At 40.8% G+C, this 21,822-nt stretch overlaps 1 protein-coding gene across 1 annotated transcript; it reads right to left on the bottom strand.

Moving 5' to 3' along the window:
- Positions 1-5,340: 5,340 nt before the first annotated feature.
- On the bottom strand, positions 5,341-11,195 carry LOC307262007 (eosinophil peroxidase-like; the record flags this gene model as incomplete). The annotated part of the gene is given in 12 exon segments (XM_080042737.1): positions 5,341-5,371; positions 6,536-6,773; positions 6,882-7,052; positions 7,142-7,400; positions 8,989-9,149; positions 9,556-9,800; positions 9,802-9,917; positions 10,011-10,217; positions 10,310-10,433; positions 10,750-10,781; positions 10,783-10,892; positions 11,075-11,195. Coding segments are annotated over 12 exon segments (1,815 nt in total).
- Between the last annotated feature and the right edge of the window lie 10,627 nt (positions 11,196-21,822).

The following is a 21,822-nucleotide window of genomic DNA, read 5'->3' as shown; positions in this document are numbered from 1 at the left end:
CGAATCTGACGACATATATTTGGCTATTATATCAATAGCACCACCAAATGGCAGTGTTCAAGATCTCACAATATAAAAAAACTGAAGATCGAAACAACAACGTGGCAACAATAAAAACACAACGGCGCACACCCTATAGGCCTACACAGCAATCAATATACAAAGCTGTTAACAGAATTTAATTTGCTTTATAATTGTATAATATTTTAATGCACAATACATGCTTTCTGCCTATTGAACTTTGTCCCAGTAAACCTGACAACTCCAAAGGGTTTTTGCTACACTTTAGGACAAACTTGTTGTTTAGCCTTGAAGAAACTGCCTACTGGAGAGTCTGGCACATACAGAGGTATGACGCATATTCTGTTATCAGACATATGAAGAATAACACCAGCTGACTTTCTGGGAATATCTGCCTAATTAAAATGTTTCTGCTTTCGCCAGCAAAACAAGGGCTGGACACACAAACTTGGTGTGTTTGCGCACACACCACCTTCTCTTGCATATAATCCCATGTACAGGAGTTGACACTAAGGTTTCAAAAGCACTTGCCCATAGGGCAAGTACAGGTAATGTTTTACTTTCCCGAATGTCGTGTTCACTTGCCCAAAAAAACTGTTAAACAATGATATATATAGGCTAATCAAATTATACATTTTAGCGAACCGTATCTCTTAAATGCAAACACAGCTTACTAGTCTCATCCTGACCACATACAACCAACAACAATTCATATAAGCCTAGATATCATGACATCACACTACACCAAGCGCTTGGTCCTGCTGCAGCATCGTAAAAGGGCCTCTTTGTGCCATGCACCTGGCCTGGTTTTGGCTCAGAAAACTCAGTCTAGCTCAGAGTCAAGCTGAATGTTAGCTTCCACACAAAAGTGTTCAGAAAAATTTAACTTATTTTACTTATTTAAAACGGTCACATTGTGCGAAAAAGTGATAGTCTGCCATAAAAAGTGCACCATGTTAAAGCTATTGCCCAGTTACACTGTAAGTAGGGAGGGGGATCATTAATTTCTATTCATATTGATACCATTATAAAGACTCCACAATCCAAATCTTTATTGATACTTTTCTATTATTTTGTTAAAAGAGAACTGGTATTATTGCTTTAATTGCTTATAAGATTAGAAGAGCTAAGGATAGGACTTTAAACAGGTCATAATTCCATATTTAGGCCTACTAATAATGTTATATTGCTGGGGAAACAAGTTTTTCACCCAAACTGTATTATTCAAGCTTCTCACGAAAAACTTAAATTTCTTTTTTTCTTGATGTTACATTTGAACACATCATGATGTCATTTTATTGACCTGTGCCTAATAATCATTTTACTGAGCCGACCTGAACACATCACATTTGAACCGTTTGCGATTTTTTTTTAAAGCCAACTAGTTCTTATCCTGCAGATTTTAATATTGATTTAAAAACTATCACATTTTTTAACTGCGGGACTTGCTACACAGTCTCTCGTTTGCGTTTGTTGATCACCGCTGCTTTGAATGAATGATGAGACGGTGCCGAGCCCGTCTGCAGCATGGTCTGCAGCGGTAGCGACTCAGCGGACGTATTTTATTTTTATTTTTTTGGAGACAGAGTTGAAGCGGGTTGAAGGAGTTTCTTCAAGACAGTCGAAGGTACAACACTTTTACAGTCTATGATGCAGACCAGTGATGGAATAATTCGCCAAAGTAGGCCTAATTAGTTGAAGATGACCCGACTCTACTCGATATTTAAAATTACATCATGTGACCTACTGGACTCCATAGCGGTATCGATAAGCTCAAACGTTATTGATTTCTGGGGTTTGAATATAGCGGAACCAGGTCCGTAGCCTAATAGAGCCGGCTTTCGGAACGTAGACAGCGAAACTGCGCGCACACAGGCTGTTGTGTGTGTGTGTGTGTGTGTGTGAGAGAGAGAGAGCGAGCGAGAGAGAGAGAGCGAGCGAGAGAGAGAGCGAGCGAGAGAGAGAGCGAGCGAGAGAGAGAGCGTGATGCTGCTGGCTGCCGCGCCAGCTGCTCAATAGTAAATATAGCCGATCTATTTTGTGTGAGTTAGCGGGAATTTTTTTTTTTGCGGACTCTAAAACACATGAATAAATAGCTTAGACTACTGACAACTCATCTAAAATCCACTTGCCCGGTCGGGAAACCAAAAAGCAATATCAACTTGCCCGCACATTATTTTCACTTGCCCCGGGCAAGCGGGCAAGCGTTAGTGTCAACCACTGTTCATTTCTTTGTATTCAACCATGTACCAAGCCAGATACATTGTTGATTCCCTTGTATGCTGTTTGCAAGTAAACTTCACCTGCTTTCAAGAAGGCCTGATTCAGTTTCAATTATTCAAATACTTGGGTAAATGATTCTAGTAACAAATGGTCCTTCGAGTTGCCGGATCCAACATCCTCTTCTCTGGACAAGAAGAGCCTGCACGTGAAGACGGGGGAGTCTGCGACTCTCCACAGAAGACCTCCAGCCCGTTGCTACAGGGAGAGGCCGTCAACCAGAGGTGGGTCGTAACGCGCTACATTTACTCCGTTACAAATACTTGAGTAACTTTTTGAATAAATTGTAATTTTAGGAGTAGTTTTATTGCAACATACTTTTACTTTTACTTGAGTAAATATTTGAAGAAAGAACAGTACTTTTACGCCGTTCCATTTGGCTACGTGACGGTCGTTACCTTATTTTTTTATATATTTTATTTATTAGCCTACATGCAAGAGCTATTTCTCTCATGATTTCTCTCCCCGGGGACGTCTTCAGCCAACATCTCTATCACGTGACTATTTCAACCAATAAAAACCACATTACAAAAGCTTGCCAATCAAATGCAGCCACTTCAGTCACATGACAAGTGTTGTCATGTTGTCATAGGGCTCAACAATGTCCGCGGACTTTTTTAAAGTAGTACTTTATATGTCCATGGGTTCTGCACCGATGTTGTGTCCGTGGCCGTGCGATGTAGGTTAAACGCATATTTTACCGACTATCTGGGTGAGTCGAGAAAATGGAAGAAACCGCTGATCTCCCTGTAGCACTCACTTCGCATGCCCCAGTCTGGCTGTGTGAGAGTCTGAGAGTGGTCTCTTTGTTCAGCCACTTTGTAGTTTCATACGTTAAGTGAGTGTGCCAGCAGGTTTTGATGTGTAACGAAGTTTAATTTTGTGTTTTATATTTTTGGGGCTAAACACAACCTAGATAATTTTCTCAGGGCCAGTGACATATTGTAGGAATTTGTTTTAAAATGTGTATGTGCAAAACAATTGCAACAGTGTTATAAGTGTATTGGTTTTAATTAATATAATTTTGGACAAGCCTAATTTATTATCATTTTATTTGAAGGGTGATGTATTTAATTTGGCAGATAATGAATGTATTATTGTTTGAGTTCAAGGGTTATTAATTTGATTTTTAAAAACCTTATTTATTGTTTTATTTAAAATTATGTTATTTAACATATCTTTATTTGAACATTGTTGTTTTATATTATGTTCGTGTCTAATCTGTACCGTTTGTGTTACTCTGTATATTTCAAAAATAAATCCGGAGTAATTCAGTAGGCCTACTTGTACTCTTGAGTACTTGAGTAGTCTTTTCACTGCATACTTTTTTACTCTTACTCGAGTAATAATTTTTATAAGTACTTTTACTTCTACTTGAGTAATTATAATCTTAAAGTAACTTACTTTTACTTGAGTACATTTTTTGGCTACTCTGCCCACCTCTGCCGTCAACAGACTCGACTTGGACGGAGGGGGGGTGACGGAATCCAGAGCCAAAACTGAGCGAGTCGAGGCTTTCTTGAAATCAGGTGAATATTAACAGCTGATTTTGTTTTGTTTAGAATACATCACATAGGGTGTTCTAGTTTTAAATTGGTGAATTTTGTTAATCAATTGGAGGGAATAGGGGTGTTCACCCTGTTAAATTGATTACTGGGTAATTTAATGTTAGATTTTACATTTTAAAAATTAAATTACTTGTAAAAGAGTGAACAGTGAAGAGAAAGGTGGTGGCCAAAGAGATGAATAAGAGAATGTTGTTGAAAGTGTAAGAGGAAAAAGATTGTTTGGAACTGATGTTATAAAGAAAGAAAAAGTATGTAGGGGAAGGGAGATATAAGAAGGTTTTAGTAAGTGTGCATACAATTGTTGTGCTGTTATGATGGGTTATAAAATGCTTGTCTCCTAAAGATGACCAGAGTTCTGACTAAATTGCTAAAAAGCTTTAAAGTTTAGAGCTAAATATCTTGCCAATCCAAGCCCCATAGTGAACCTTAAAGATTAAAGGTGCAGCCAATCTTTTGAAGTCCCAGCATAACTTACAAAAAGCGTCCTTTTGTGTTCTTTTTATGAAAATGTTCACTAAAAAGAATTGTTCAATGCTTTTGATTTGAACTACAAGTTAAAAGGGATTTGTGTGCTGAACAATGTGATCATAATGTGTTATGTGATAGATGAAATGCATGTTTGAAAAGAGAGAAGGAGAGAGCACATGTAAAAAATGTGTGTGGGAGACGCAGTCTCTGTGAGGTGAAAAATGGGAGTATCTGAAGGAAAATGTGTGTGTGTGTAACTGAGCCCAGACACAGACAATGTGTGTGCGAATTCTACCCAACACAGACAAAAATGTGAACTCAAGAACGAAATCAAACCTATCCTATATGTTGTTATGCATCATTGTGACATCTAGAGCAAGCAAATTGGATAGGATGATATTTTAGAAGCTGTTTGCCCTAGCAGAAGAATGAGCATTTGTTTTGGAAAACATGATACTGCTCTATATTCATTCTGCTTTCAGATGCAAGAAGAAGACGAAGCTGACCATGCTTCAATAAGGACAAATTGGACACTGAGGAACAATCTGAATAGGTTATGGTAATGCCTAACCATTCCCCCAGTGACTATCATATGAAGGACACTTTGCGTCAAAATGCCACAAAAGGGACTTGTTGACCATCAAGACGACCTAGGTTCCTGTTCCCTGGCTTCTGCAAAAGACTGTCCTCTCTGAAACTGTACATAGACGATGTTGCACCAGTACACAAACTTGCATTTTCACCAACTGTGATGTTGATGTACTTGATATTCTGCTTAAATGAAATTTATTTACTCATATGCTTTACCTTTTTGCTTAGAAGTGTATACATAGAAAGTTGCATTAAATATTATAAAAAGGGTGGAATGTTAACAGAATTTAATTTGCTTTATAATTGTATAATATTTTAATGCACAATACATGCTTTCTGCCTATTGAACTTTGTCCCAGTAAACCTGACAACTCCAAAGGGTTTTTGCTACACTTTAGGACAAACTTGTTGTTTAGCCTTGAAGAAACTGCCTACTGGAGAGTCTGGCACATACAGAGGTATGACGCATATTCTGTTATCAGACATATGAAGAATAACACCAGCTGACTTTCTGGGAATATCTGCCTAATTAAAATGTTTCTGCTTTCGCCAGCAAAACAAGGGCTGGACACACAAACTTGGTGTGTTTGCGCACACACCACCTTCTCTTGCATATAATCCCATGTACACTGTTCATTTCTTTGTATTCAACCATGTACCAAGCCAGATACATTGTTGATTCCCTTGTATGCTGTTTGCAAGTAAACTTCACCTGCTTTCAAGAAGGCCTGATTCAGTTTCAATTATTCAAATACTTGGGTAAATGATTCTAGTAACAAAAGCCACCACTCACAATATACCACAGCCAAAGAGCCATTTCACTGACAAGTGATCTGCACTGGCTGAGTCCTGGGAGAGCAGGCAGGCAGGGCTCTGGCTAGAGGCTTTGATATGCAGACCAGCCAGCGGGAAGAAAGATGAGAAACCCTAAGATCAAACACCAACCAAACTCTCCCTCACTGACTGAAACCCACTGCAGTGTTAATGGATGGATGGACCAAATGGGCCAGTAAATGAATGCAGGATCAGATTTTTGTCTTGGGAGAGAACAAAAAGCTTATTGAGCTCCAGTCCATTAGTATGAACTCACTCTGAATTGTACGTCACAGACATTTGATAGTCGGAACGGAATCGCTTAAAAGGGAAACCATATCCCGTTCCTCTGCAGTCCGATCGCTTCACGAGTGTGTCACCACAGTTAATTATAAGAGGAACAGACAGGCTGGACGACCTCCACACACACACACCTGCTCAGCATACAGTAATAGTCAGGATAAAAGATGTTAATAAGAGGAACAACAAGAGGAACAGAGAAAGGAATTAAAGTCATCTGAGACTGTTTTTAAAATATATTTATATTTGTCATTTGGAGCTGACCTTTATTAAAATTATGAAGCCACTGTATAAAAAAAAGTCTCTGTTTCTTTGTATGTTACTTTTATACATTTATAATTTTCGAAAAAAAAAAAGGTTTCCGTATAACTGGACTGAAAGCAACACAGGCCGCATGAATTTACATTTGTTCTTTCTAAAAACAAAAAGAGAATCCTTCAGAAGCCCACGCCTCCATCATAAATACCTATGACTGTAATCACACACATACTGACCTGTCACCCTGGCGGATCCTCTGGAACTGTGTCGCGATGAGGCAGGCGAACAGAGGCCCCACACGGCCCCCGCGGACAAACGGCTCTGACAAGCCTCCCATCCAGACGTCGATGTTGTCGGCCGTACCGTAGAGCTGCAACAGCCGACGGGCCAGGTCTGCGTTGTTCAGAACCCGAGCAAGCTCTGCCTGGTTCCTAGGCTGAGACAGGCTGCATAACTTGCGGTAGGCATTGTAGCCTAGAGGAGTGAATGACAAGTAGACAAAGAGAGAATAAGGTCCATTGAGAAGGTGATAAAACTTTAGAAAGAAAAATTAAAAGGCTGAATTTTAATTGAGGTATCTACCAGGCAAGCCATGGTCACGTCCCCTCTCCATGTTGAGCGAGCCCAGGTCCAAACCCAGAATCATCACAAACTGGAACAACCTCTCCCTGACAGCATCCACCATTATGTGATCCTGAGTGTTCAGCTTAGCAGGGCGGCCGACCAAACCACGGAGCAGAGGGTCAATGCCACCTGGAGAGACAAAAGTCAAAGTTAGGGGAGACAGTTTAAGACGGAGTGATACACCAATAAGTTACCAAGCTTCTCTCTGTATGGCTTACCCTCGTAGACGATTCTCCAGGGAGTGAAGAAGGCTTTGTACAAAAGGACGCTTGGGAAGCGATTGTTCTCCCTGTAGTTTGCATCCAGACGGGATAAGAATGGCTGGATGGAAAGGTGGGCAAAGCGGAAAGCTGCGGTCGCAAAGACGTTGGAGATGCTGGGATTAACTCTGGGATTGTAACCGGGGTAACGGCCAAGCCGTGTGCGCATCTCGTTGTCACCCACAATGTGTGGCAGATAGTCCCTGAATACAAACGACTGACAGAGACAGGGAGAGTCATTCGAAGTTAAAGACAGTGAGTGTATGAAACATGCTCTGGAGATGTAAACATATGAATGTGAATGGTGAATCAAATCAAATCAAATCAGTTTTATTTGTATAGCCCAAAATCACAAATACATTTGTCTCAGTGGGCTTTACATTTCATACAATATGATATATGATACAATATGATACAATATGACACCCTGCCCTTACACCCTTAGCTCGGCTGAGAAAAAACTCCCAGTAAAAACCCTTTACCGGGAATAAAAAAATTTAAGAAATCTCAGGGAGAGTCGACAGAGTAAGGGATCCCTCTCCCAGGACGGACATGCTGCAATAGATGTCATAAGTAGAGAAAATCACGAAGGCATTTGATCATTGACCAGGTGATTACATGGTAATACTAAGTAAAGTGCGAATAGTGTGGATGCAGGAAGACTTCAGATGCTGCCAGAGGATCCACACCGTCTCGTCTCCACCAGGGAAAACTAAGGTTTCCATCGCCGGGATTACATCCCACGTCTCCAAGTGGCATCCTTAACCACTGCAACATCTTTCACGTTGATGGTCCATTCTCAGATGTTACCGGAGGGGGGACCAGATCCACACCGTCTCGTCACGAGTCCTGGAAGAGGACAGACAGGCAACCAGTGAGCAAAGCAAAAATGAATTTAAAGATTGAATAAGCGAGCGAGTAGAAAGAGTGCTATCCTGATGCACGGCGAATCAGTGCTGATGTGAGGCAATAGCAGACGGGGAGCATCCGTTCCTAGGACAGCTAATTCCGCACAGAACTCGGAGTCAGTCGAGTACCATGGAGAGTGCTTGGTAGACAGAGGGAGAGAACCCCCGGGGCAACGCTCAGCCAATCATGGAAGATAGACAGAGGAGAACAAATGTCAGAGAAATGGTATCAGTTATGCAATTAGCGTCGGCAGGACAATTTTCAGTGGGAGGACAACCAGTACTCAGGCCCAGACAAACCGAGACAGCTCCTCAGGCTGTTAATAATAACGCTATAACAATGGTAAACAATATGAACACAATTAACATTAAATTACATTGATTTACACTCTACCGTTCCCCACCGACACACAATCGGCGCAAGCCCCCCAGACCCAGAGCCTGCCCCCCAGCACCCCGCCCACAGAGAGCACGCCCCAGTGCGGCACTAGTCCCGAGGAGGACCGGGGCCATAGATAGAGTATAGAATAGGGAAATAGTCAAATGCACCGCTGCCACGAGGAGCAACCACAGCCGAAACCCCCGGAGGGGCGGCCCGTACAGCCCACTCGGGCCCGCCGGACCGGCCATGCCCAGCCCATGAGGCAAGGCCAGAGGCGCCAAGCACAAAGGGCGCGACGCATCCGCCGCCGCCATCGGCACATCCAGAGCTAGGACCGGCCAGAGGAGCACCGACGCTGGGCAGCGAAACACAGACGCCAACAGTGACGCCACAGAGTGGACCGCCAGGCAGGGACAAATGATTAAAACAGTTTAAAAACTGTTTAAAAGCAGTTAAAACGCAAATTGCATGGATTGCTTCTATCCGCCCCGTGACTGACTCTTAGGTTGAGCTACCTGTGTGTAAGCACCCATGATCTTGCGGGCCTCTTGGTAGAGGGTCTCACTGTCCCAGTGTGGCTTTATTCTCTTCAATCCACGAGCCAGGCGGTTATGTTCACGCAAAAACAGTGTGTGCACTGACGTCAGAGCGATGTTCTCGTCCGCACGGGTATCACCTTAAAAAGAGAAATGTAAACATTATAATGTTGATCAGTTTTGGCACACCTGTCTATTAGGGGTCCATGAGTGAATAATGGTTAATAAATGGCTTTATTAAGGCTTTATAAATCAGAATAATACACAAAAAGGAACAGTTAGTTTATAGTTGCTCTCTTTTTTAAATAAGGTAAAAATACTTGTATTCTTATAAAATATTTATAATTTTCATATTCATATTTTTAAATGCTCAAAATGACATGTAATGCAATTTTGTGAGGTTTGAAGTCAGGCTGCAAGCTAGGATTTTAATTCTTCTTAATTCCACTTCTACAGCTTATAGCTGATCTATAAAGCCCTAAAATAAAGGAATAATCTACCATTTACAAAGATAACCGTTAAGAGTTAACTTGCAAGATGACCAACCTGTGATGAAACAGGGCACCTCTCTGGCGTTGATGTCGTTAGTGACTCTTCCGCGAGTGGCGCACATGTTCACCTGGAGAGGGCTGAAGGGCAGCAGCTCGCGGCCGTTGTCTCTGAACTCTGTGTTGACGCGCAGCCGGCCGCCATCATTACTGAGGTCGCGAAGAGACAGAGCAAGCTTCTCCTCCGAGCCGTACACCTGGCCAAGATCCAGGAAGGCCGTCAGGGCGTTGATCTGCTCTCTCGTTGGGTTCTCCGCCGAAATTGAAGGCCGAGAGTCCTGTACCGCAAACAGCGGCGGATCTGAACGCAGGGATGCAGCTGTCTGGGCCGGTGGGCAAGCGGGGGTCACCAGGAGGAATCTGTTTGTTAGAAAAGGAGGCCAAAGGTTACGGAGAGAATCTTTTACCGAAAAACATTATCGCAATGTTTAGGTTTGAGGTTTTGAAACCAACCGGGATGGGGATGCAGGGCTCAGTTTGCTCACAACTCTCGTCGCAGTCGATCCCGTTGCTGAAGGAGCGGATGCTTGGGGAGATGGGCGTGAAGGTGAGATCGTGGTCGTTCCACTGCCCAAAAAAGGTCAACATGTCAGTGAATTCCCTGTCGTTTAAGACGCCTGCGTCCAGAGTACTCAGGATGTTGTTGGACACCTGTCTCACCTGAGAGCAGAGGAAGATTGTAAAGTATTAATTTTGAATCAGCTTTTATGTCAATAGAATCAAAGAGAGTGTATGGGATTTCAATGTTGTACCAGTGGGAGCAGGAAGTTGTTGAATCTTTGGTTTTTGCCTTTGGGTAAGAAGATGCCATCGTCATATTCGGCAGGTAGCCAGCAGACAAAGGGGGTGTTGGAGGCTCCTTGACGAGGGTTATTTCTAAAAGCAAGCGAGAAACGCCCGTGTTGGTAAACGCTACTTGAAAAATCCCAGGGAAGTGTGCACATCTTCTGTAGTTTTTTGCCTAAGATGTTTAGTTGTATTTCAAATGCATTTCCTCTGAACGTAAGCAACACTCGATCTTACACACACACACAGTTTCCATGTGTGAAAAATAGATAACAAAAGTTGATGATGCAGATATTTTGTAATGTTACAATGTGCAAGGATAAGTTCTTTGAGGAAAAGGACTTAAATGTGAGATATATTAACAATGTATGGGTGTAAGAATCTTGTAAAGAAGTGTTTGCCTTACATGTTGTTGCAGACGCTGGTGCCTTGTAGCGCTGGTGCGATACTTGTCAAGGTTTGGTGTGGTGCGGCATTGTGGAAGAGCGACTTGAGCTGAACATCCACTTATCTCTGCAAGCTTTTCCAGGTCGTCTCTTGAGAGCAAATCTGAAAAAAGTGAGAGAAACATTTCATGAATCCGAATGTGTGTCTGTGTTTAATTTTTACGTCTATCCCTAATTACAGCTTTGAAGTTCTACACACACATATTAGGAGGTAAACCTCGGACTTTCAAACAGGACCAGGAAAAAGTTGTCCCAAAAAGAATGTAAGCGTAATGCATGTCTGACCTGTTGCATTGAGCGAGCGTTTGTGCACATGATGCACCCTCTCCTGCAGCAGACGGAGAGTTTGTGCCATGTAGTCTGCAGATCTCACAGCTGAGCGGGTGCCAGCTCGAGGCTGCTTCATCTATTTACCCGAATAAACAGCGGTGAGTTCAAGAAAATAATTAATATTAATCATTATTAATTATATTAATCATTAGCACATCTCACTTCAGCCCTGAACTGTTTATTTTCTAAGCATATAATGCTCTGTGGTATCAAAGAACATAAACCATTTTTTATTTAAAAAAGCATATGTCTACAGATATTTTTCATTCATAAAAATAAGGATGATTTTTAACGCTGTATCCTTGTGCCTGGCATTATGGGAAATATTGTATTGCTCATGGCATGCATCTCCCATTACTTTCAGTGACAGAGCAGGTACTCCAGTAAAGTATGTCCACATGTCTTACAACTACATGTTTTGTAATGGTTACCTTTTCACCGCCACCCCTTTCATCACCGGACTAAAACAGCACCACTGAAACATTTTCAGCATCTCCTTGTTGCAGGTGCATTGCATTTGGCAAAGAAAATCCTAAAATTCTACTTGAACATGCTGATTCTGTCACATGTTCTGTCAGGAGCCAGGACGAGGAAGAGGTTTCACAAGCTAGGCTTATACAAAGACAGGAGGAATTTATAAAGTGAGAAGGAAAGAACTACGCGTGGAATCCCGCCGACTACTTGCCAAGACAACTATGGTGACGCCAGGTACCTGGATACCCCTTAAAAGCACGAAGACAAATGGCAAAGCCTTTTCTGTTATTGTCTTTCAGGACCTCATGAGTCTGTATTTACTTCCCTGTACACAGTTAGCTTCCCTCACTATATGTGCTAGACAGGAAGTGCAGCTCTATGTCAAAAAAGTCCTTGTATAACCAACATCAAAGTGGCAATAAAAGATTCATCTTTTTAATTTCACTGCAAGCTACTTTATATTAGAGTTTAAAAACACCAGACACTGATCAGTCACTTGCTGCAGAGTTATATAAATTACTGGAATGACACTCTTGTGCCACCGAAAACAACTGGTCATAATAAAGATAAGCCAAGAGACATCTTTGGGAAATGAGTCAGTTATGAAGTAAATGTAGGTCATCTATATAGTATCACTGCACAATACCAGTTCAACCCAATCCTAATCCTTCTGAAAACATGACAGCACAGCAGAACAATTTAAATATAGGCCTACGTATTCATTTCTGTTAAAACTGAAACTGAAAATCATGTCGATTTGTTTCTTTCTGTAAACCCCACATTAAAAGGCTCAATTTCTGTGTTTTTCAACCTTATTTCGAAGTTGCATAGCCCCTCATTAGCAGCTATAAGAACCCTGTGGGAGCAGGACCTAGGTTCTGCCTTCACAGATCACATGTGGGATTCAGTCCTGGATCGGATACACTCTACCTCCATGTGCGCCCGACATGCTCTTGTGCAATTTAAAGTAGTACATCGTATCCACATATCTAAAACTAAATTAGCTCGTATGTTCCCCGATGTAGATCCGACCTGTGATAGTTGTAAGAGCGCACCGGCATCACTCTTTCACATGTACTGGTTGTGTCCCACCTTGACTGAGTTCTGGACATCAGTTTTTCAAACAATTTCTGAAGTACTTCAGCATCAAATTAAGCCGAACCCTTCCACTGCAATTTTTGGCATTGCTCCAAATTCGGGCTTACCTAAAGTGAAGCTGAGGGTACTAGCCTTCACCTCATTACTTGCTCGTAGGGCTATCCTACTGAAGTGGAAGGTCCTGCTCCTCCTTCCCACTCACATTGGATTCGAGACATTATGGCATGTATGAATTTAGAGAAAATACGTTATACTACCCAGGGATCCGAGAATAAATTTGACAGAATTTGGCGCCCCTTCCTAAATTATTTTAAAAAACCAACAACAACTATAGAAGAGTAGCTACCTCCCCCCTCTTTTATTTGATTTAATTTTATTTCTTTATGTGTTTTTTTTTCATATTGATTGTTTATTTCTGTTTCTTGTAGTGTATATTTCGTGTTATTGGGTGTGAGAGTGGGATGTGGGTGGGGTATGTTCGGGAAAAAAAAGGGGAAAAAATTTGTATTCATTGTGCTACAATTTCGTTACTAACATTTAATAAAAAAAACCTTTGAAAGAAAACTGAAACTGGGTTTTGCTGATGGTCTTGTTTGACTGTTGAAGAATGGTAGAGTTTTAATTGACGTTTTATCCAAAGCGACTTCCAATAAGTGTAGGTACCATGAAGGAACAAACAGAGAAAAGAGTTTGTCTAATTCCTCCAAAAACTTACAGGGACCTGGTGGGCAGTAGATAACAACAATGTTTAGTTGAATGGGATGAGTAACAGTAACAGCGTGGAATTCATATAGTGGAGTAAAATGTGGCAGCTGGTAGAGACAGAATAGCTGTGTCTTGATTCAGGGGTTGTGTCATAGCGGCGCGCAAAGGCTGTCCCAAGAGTTGGCAGAGGAGAGAAGAGCAAGGTTAGATGTGTTGGTCACGGGTATCAGAATGGCAGTTCCACAGGCCTCCTGTGACTAGGTGGTGGGTGTGTGCTGAGCGGGTGGGACAGATATGGCTGGTTGTTTACGGTAGTGTTGTGAGTGTGTGCGAGGCTTAAAGTGTCTACGAGAGGAAACACAAACAGGAATTGAAAGTATGCACATAATTTTAAAGGAAAGGAACCAAAGCGAAGTATACTTGGCCTCCAACGAAGACTGCTTTGTCTACCTGACCACACCCCTGGTTAGTCAAGCAAGCACCTGAAAGTGATGGCTCAGCAATAGATACAGTATCACGGCTGAAAAACAAGACACTTCACACCAAATCAAGACTATTAAGCTAACAGATAATAAGTCAATCAAAGCTTAGCCTTTGACCGAATTACAGTTTCCTGAACTTAAAAACTTAAAGGGGACATATTATGAAAAACCAAACATTGCCGGTGTTTGGGCACACTGTTTAGGTTATTGGCGTCCCTACCAGCACACACAAGCTTCAAAAAAACAAATGTGTCAGTTTCTTCAGGGATGCTTTTTTCGAAAAAAGGGGGATTTGAAGGTTTCTTCCAAAAAACACCGACTGATGACGAAATTGGTTGGTTTTCATTAACATAAATACTCCCACGGGAAAGCTTACCAGAAACTCGGTAGTTGATTGGCAAATCAAGACCACACATAGCTGAGCCTCCACTGCTAATGCAACAACAGAGGAGAAGCAAGCTGCAGTGTTAGCTCATCCTCAAGCTACCATCACACCCCAGCCTCGAAGCAGACCGGGGCTGAATGGATTTACTTAATTTTTTGTTTGGCTATGCCAAGCAAAGGTTGGCAATCTGTTAGTGTGATCTGCCGTTATACTGGAGTGTGGAGGAGACTGTGTGCCTGGAAGACTGAGAGACACCATCTCTCCTCTGGAAATGTAAGTAGTCCTATTTAAAAACAAATCTGTCCGTTTATGAGTTCAATGTGTGTAATGTGCTTTAATTTATCCCTCCTAACATAGCTGCCAAGTCTCACTCTTTGGCCATGAGACACACGCAAATCAACCCGTTCACACTCTCACACGCCACACCTCAAATTTCTCACGCGGAGAAATTAATCCCCAAAATAACATTTGTTTTGCGGGACTTTTATTTTCAAATGTTATTTTGAAAAGCTAACAAACATGAGTGCCGTGACTTCCTCTTTCTGAACGCGCATTAACGTTATGCTTTGATGTGCACGAAGCGGGAGGCGAGCCCCCTACCTGCACCTTCTCTTCCGAGGTGTGTGTTGATAGCCTGCCAAGTTACCGCTGATAAGAATTGTGTCCCCGCCGGCCGGTGAGCGCGCGTGCATCAAACATATTAACCCTTCAATTTCACTCAAGTAAATTCAGAAGATCTTTGGATCGTTATGTATATTGTTTTTTGGTAATTTAGTTTGAAAATTAGGTTTGCAAAGTAACAAATGGCTCATCCGCCAATAAAAATGCTTTTATTCTTCTGTGTAATGAACTGTAGCCTATGTATTGTATTGCACATTTATAGCACTTTTCATAAAACTAATCAAGGTAGCCTAAGAGGAGGGACCAAGTAACCCAGATGTTTTATTTTAGCCTAGTAGTTTGCATTGGTGTTGAACTGTTCCCTAATTTTTTTCTTCTTTGAATAAAGCCTAATGCTGCTAGTAAAATACCACCAGCCACTCATCCCTCAATAGTAGACATGATATAGAATAATTACCTTTATTACAGTTTAACCAAATGTTTTAACAATAGGCTACAGGAGATATTTGAAAGCACTATACACATGAATTGTAGGCTATTCAATAAAATGTGTGTCAGCGAAACCGTGAATGTTCTCTTTTACTTTACATAAAAATGAATGCAGAAAAGGCACACATTGCTTCATAAAAATTCACCAGAATGCAGGAAATGAAGTGTATAATGCTCAAAATTTTCTGGGGGGGACCCCCAGACCCACACTTATAATGTGTCCACACCCAATGTTTAATTAAAACCTGTCCTACGACTTTTGCAATGCATTAATTTGTCCTCTAATAGAAACCCAGCCATATAAATTATTAACAGAATGCATGTTAACATCAGGCCAAAGTAGAAGAATTATCTCCCTGTTTATAGATAAAAAAACTTTTATCTGGCTCACCCCATGGGCTCACCCCTCTCAGAGTCCATCTATTTAAGAATCAGTCGGAATTCTTTTAGAGTAGCAGAGGACTCTACAGAGTGAGTAGCTTTAATTAAGTGTATAATGCTCAAAGTTTTCTGGGGGGGACCCCCAGACCCCCACTTATAATGTGTCCACACCCAATGTTTAATTAAAACCTGTCCTACGACTTTTGCAATGCATTAATTTGTCCTCTAATAGAAACCCAGCCATATAAATTATTAACAGAATGCATGTTAACATCAGGCCAAAGTAGGAGAATTATCTCCCTGTTTATAGATAAAAAAACTTTTATCTGGCTCACCCCATGGGCTCACCCCTCTCAGAGTCCATCTATTTAAGAACCAAGTAACCCAGATGTTTTATTTTAGCCTAGTAGTTTGCATTGGTGTTGGGACTGTTCCCTAATTTTTTTCTTCTTTGAATAAAGCCTAATGCTGCTAGTAAAATACCACCAGCCACTCATCCCTCAATAGTAGACATGATATAGAATAATTACCTTTATTACAGTTAAAATGTGTCAGCGAAACCGTGAATGTTCTCTTTTACTTTACATAAAAATGAATGCAGAAAAGGCACACATTGCTTCATAAAAATTCACCAGAATGCAGGAAATTAAGTGTATACTGCTCAAAATTTCCTGGGGGGGACCCCCAGACCCCCACCTATCTTTCAAAGGTTTTTTTATTCATCAAAAGATTTGCGAAGCAAATACAGTACAATGATTTAGTTGTTCCCCTTTTTTCTTCCCCCGAACACACCCCGCCCATATCCTCCCCACCCAACCACAAACAATCCTGCATCAAAAAAAGAAAAAAAAAAAAAAAGGCAATACACAATGTTAAAAAATTATATAAACGAAATACACGCTACAAGAAACAAATAAACAATCGATATGAAAAAAAAAAAAAAAAAGCTACTCTTGTATTATTGTTGTTGGTTTTTTAAAATAATCTAGGAAGGGGCGCCAAATTCTGTCAAATTTATTCTCGGATCCCTGGGTAGTATAACGTATTTTCTCTAAATTCATACATGACATAATGTCTATAATCCAATGTGAGTGGGAGGCAGGAGCAGGATCTTTCCACTTGAGTAAAATAGCTCTACGAGCAAGTAATGAGGTGAAGGCCAGTACCTTTAGGCAAGCCCGGATTTGGAGCAATGCCAAAAATTGCAGTGTAAGGGTTCGGCTCAATTTGATGCTGAAGTACTTCAGAAATTGTTTGAAAAACTGATGTCCAGAACTCAGTCAAGGTGGGACACAACCAGTACATGTGAAAGAGTGATGCCGGTGCGCTCTTACAACTATCACAGGTCGGGTCTACATCGGGGAACATACGAGCTAATTTAGTTTTAGACATGTGGATACGATGTACTACTTTAAATTGCACAAGAGCATGTCGGGCGCACATGGAGGTAGAGTGTATCCGATCCAGGACTAAATCCCACATGTGATCTGTGAAGGCAGAACCTAGGTCCTGCTCCCACAGGGTTCTTATAGCTGCTAATGAGGGGCTATGCAACTTCGAAATAAGGTTGAAAAACACAGAAATTGAGCCTTTTAATGTGGGGTTTACAGAAAGAAACAAATCGACATGATTGGCTGGCGGTTTGTGAGGGAATTGGGGAATTAACTTCTGCGTAAAATGCCTGATTTGCAGAAATCGGAAAAAATGAGTCTTTTCGATACCAAAATGTTTTGTCAATTGAGAAAAACTAGCAAATAGATCATTAATAAATAAATCACCGATGCATTTTAAGCCTTTTTTATGCCAGATCTTAAATGCACCATCCACTGTCAAGGGAGTAAACAAATGATTAGCTGCAATTGGGCTGAAAAGTGAAAAATTCTGCATTCCAAAATTCTTCCTAAATTGGGTCCAAATTCGAAGGGAGTGCTTAATCACGGGACTACTGTTGGGAATAGCCGAAGAGAGTGGAGGTGCGGCGCTTAAGAGGGCAGATAGGGACAATGGGCTAATAGCGCTGGACTCCATTGTTACCCAGACTGGGGCTGAGTCGTCAAGGTGAAAATGCACCCAATACACTAAAGAACGGATATTAGCCGCCCAGTAATAGTATTGGAAATTAGGCAGGGCCATTCCACCTGTTTGTTTGGGTCTTTGAAGAAAAGCTTTCCATTCCAAATATAATTAATCATTAAAGAGTCAAGGGCCTGAAAAAAGGATTTGGGGAGAAAGATGGGGAGACATTGGAATTGATATAGGAACTTTGGGAGTAATGTCATTTTAATTGAATTTACTCTACCTATGAGAGAGAAAGCCAGAGGAGACCACTTCGATAATATTTGCTTCGCCTGATCTAATAATTTAAGGAAGTTCGATTTAAATAGGTTTTTAAAATTTCTGGTAAAACATACCCCAAGGTAACTCAGCTGATCTGTCATCACTTTGAGTGGGAGAGCTGTATAATCAAGTTTAAGAGCTTCTTTATTAATCGGAAAGAGTTCGCTCTTACTCAAGTTAAGTTTATAGCCAGAAAACTGACTAAAGACCTCCAACACAGAAAGTGCCTCCGGTAAAGAGGTGGCTGGCTTGGCGACAAACAAAAGTAAGTCATAGGCGTATAATGATACCTTATGTTCAATTCCTCCTCTCCATATCCCCTGAATCTGTTTGTTACCGCGAATGGCAATTGCAAGTGGTTCGATTGCAATAGCAAAAAGGAGCGGGCTCAAAGGACAACCCTGCCGGGTCCCACGGTGCAGATCAAAACTACTTGAGTAACGGCTGTTTGTTAATACTGAGGCAGAAGGGCATGCATATAGTAATTTAACCCAAGAAGTGAAAACAGGACCCAAACCGAATTTTTCAAGGGTGAAAAACAAATAATTCCATTCTACTCTATCAAATGCTTTTTCAGCATCCATAGAAGCGAGGCATTCTGATTCAATATTTCTGGGGGAATATAAAATGTTCATTAGCCGGCGGGTATTATAAAATGATTGGCGTCACTTTATAAACCCAGTTTGGTCGGGGGATATGATAGAGGGGAGAGCATCCTCCAATCTATGGGCGAGAATTTTAGCAAGTATCTTCACATCCGTATTTAATAGTGAAATTGGTCGGTATGATGCACAATCTAGAGGATCTTTATCCTTTTTTAACAACAAGGAAATACAGGCCTGGTAGAACGAAGGCGGGAGTTTACCTGAGTCAAATGAGTCTGAGAACTGACCCCCACTTATAATGTGTCCACACCCAATGTTTAATTAAAACCTGTCCTACGACTTTTGCAATTAATTAATTTGTTTATTTTAGTAAGATTTTTTATGTTTTATCAGATTTTCCAATTGTCTTTATTTCTGATTTATTATGAACAATATATAAACTTACAGGACACTAGCAAAAATGAGTGGGTGGGAGAGAGGACACGGTTTTGGGTCCCTCGGACAAAAAATCTCACTCCAAACTTTTGGTGAAACTTGGCAGCCCTGTATAATAACCAACGCCGACTGAAACGAGAGAATGTCTCTGGGTTAAGTAGTTAGCGTTAGCGTCCGTTAGCTTTTATGCTAACGGTTAGATCTGTGAGTCTGTCCGTGACAGCCCCTGTGTGAAAAACAGACGGTGAAACTGTACGGTGTGTTGGAAACTGAAGAGTATTTGTTTGTTGTTGACAGTGTGTAGTTATGCAAGCAGTCGTGGTACATGCAGCAGTAGGCCTATTACATCTCTAGTGTAATGTACACTATAACAGACAGGAATACTGTAATTTGCCTCTGCTGCTGTTTGTTTCCTGTCCATTATATTTCAAAAAGCACACAGTATCACTCAGAACTCGTTGCTTCTTGAGCAAGGGTTATACTGAATCTATTCGTAGCCTATCTTATTTAATAATGGAAGAAAAAATATATTTATTAGTTTGTAGCTTTGCCATATCTACAGATGTATGATGTAGGCTATGTAGGCTACATGATGTAACATTGATTGTGCCATGTTTTACAGATGAGTGACCTGACGGAGCGTTGACCCACAAGGACCGTCACACTGTTCCATCAGAGGACTGTTCACTGGGTGGGACAGGTGGTCTCCTTCAGGGCCCACCAGCAACAACTGGACAGTTACATACAAGTTATGGCTTTGCTTCTGTTTGATATGTACACTCTATATTTCCATTTCACTGGCTATGAATAAACTGCTTTATTTTTAAGGATGGTTTTGGTCTTTTTAAAATGTAATGATACTGTTTCAAAGAAAAAATCTTCAGAGAGATAAAGGGTTGAATTAAAAAACGTAAAGTCAATACATGTAGATCGGTCAGAAAACTAGTCCAATATCCTGACTATGAAAATGTGTTTTTTCAAGTAATCCTTTACTACACGAAGCAAACAGTGACAGTTTAAAAAAAAACACAATACATTTTTTTACAGTAAAACTTTATTATGAATGAGTGATCACAATACAAATTATACATTATCTACTAGATATTGAAAGGGTGTCAGATAATTTGCAGCTCTGACTGTCATTTGTTCTATACTTTTTTTTTACAAAAGATAATGCCTTTTCCTTGACATGATACATTCCTTTCCTGCCGCTTTACTGTACATTTACATGTTACCTCAGCATGGCTTCACAACCAAAGCTTTTTCACTCCACTGGGTTGTAGATCATTCCCCAGTTTAACCTGTAGAGACATACATAAAACGTTGTATGTTACACGTTTAGAGAGTTTTTGCATAAATACTTAGCTCATATTCTGTTACTGACTGTGACATATTTAAACTGTATTTACCTGAGGATAATGTCAGGAAACCAGAAATCTTGATGCAATTTTCACAGTTTTCAGCTCAGACTCCTGCCTGACCAGGTTCAGTTGTAAAGCTTTTGGTTTAGAAATGGTAAGTGTGCTGACATTTGCTGTAGAAATGAAGCTAAACATGGTAACATCGATCTCCATGCTGCATTGGCCAAAAGTAAACAAAACTGACAGCTGGGCGTGTGCCATGCCCATATAGGTAGGTATAGAGTAAATGAGCAGGGCGGTGCATGCACGCCCATGTAGATCTGACCAGTCAGAGCAGACTAGGATTTTTGCGAAGGGGGGTAGATGTCAAAAACAACCTTTTGAGATAGAGGGCAGAGAAGGCTGGAAAAGGCGATGAAGAAATGGGAAATGGTAGAAAAATATTGAGTTTTTTGAAAAATAAACCATGAAAACCTCTCCTAGTAGACCTTGGAAATACACCTTCAAAACCGAAATTTAGCATAATATGTCCCCTTTAAAAACAGTGTGAAAAGAAAACTTACTTTTGTTTAGCTACATCAATGCTGTTCATCACCAGTTATTCTTTATTACAAACATTGAAAGCCCTCAAACTATTTTCTGAAACATTTTCTCACCATAAATAAAAAACAGAAACATGTTCTGAGGGAATTGCATTGAAAGAAAAAGGGTTGAAATCCTCAAACAAAAATTAACTAAAAGTACACACATTATCAAAGCATAAAAATCAAATTTAAGATGACAGGTATGGGGCGCCCTTAGCTCAGTTGGTAGGGTGTCCCCCCCATGGGCCTCGGCCAGCAGCGGACCCGGGTTCGATTCCAGCCCGCGGTCGTTCTCTGCATGTCACTCCCCTCTCTGCCCCATTTCAACTCTGTCTCTACACTATCAATAAAGCATAAAAATATCTTTAAAAAAAATAAAAAAAGATGACAGGTATGTTCAAAAGAAGTCCGACGAGGAGATTTAAGGTGGTACTGATTGCACTGTTTGTTATTATAATTTGTATTATTATTGCTGATAGAATCTGGTCAATTGAGAGGAACATTTCAAAGCAGGGCGATCATAAAGTATGTGTCACTAGTTTTTCAGTATTTTGTGTTGTGATACAACTATTTTGAGGACACAGGGTATTGTTCATGTATGTGTTGTACTAGAAAGGATGATGTGTAGCAGTGCTGCTGTTTTTTTACATTAACGGGTGCAAAGGCAACATTAACTCCAACAGACAAAATTGCTAAATATGTCAGCATTCACTGCTTGTTGACAAAACTATAATATAACACATTTG

The sequence above is a fragment of the Ammodytes marinus genome (assembly GCF_949987685.1).
Source record: "Ammodytes marinus genome assembly, chromosome: 15".
NCBI classification, from domain to species: Eukaryota; Metazoa; Chordata; class Actinopteri; order Uranoscopiformes; family Ammodytidae; genus Ammodytes; species Ammodytes marinus.
The sequence above is the reverse complement of the archived record's forward strand: the minus strand, read 5'-3'. Positions and strand labels throughout refer to the sequence as shown.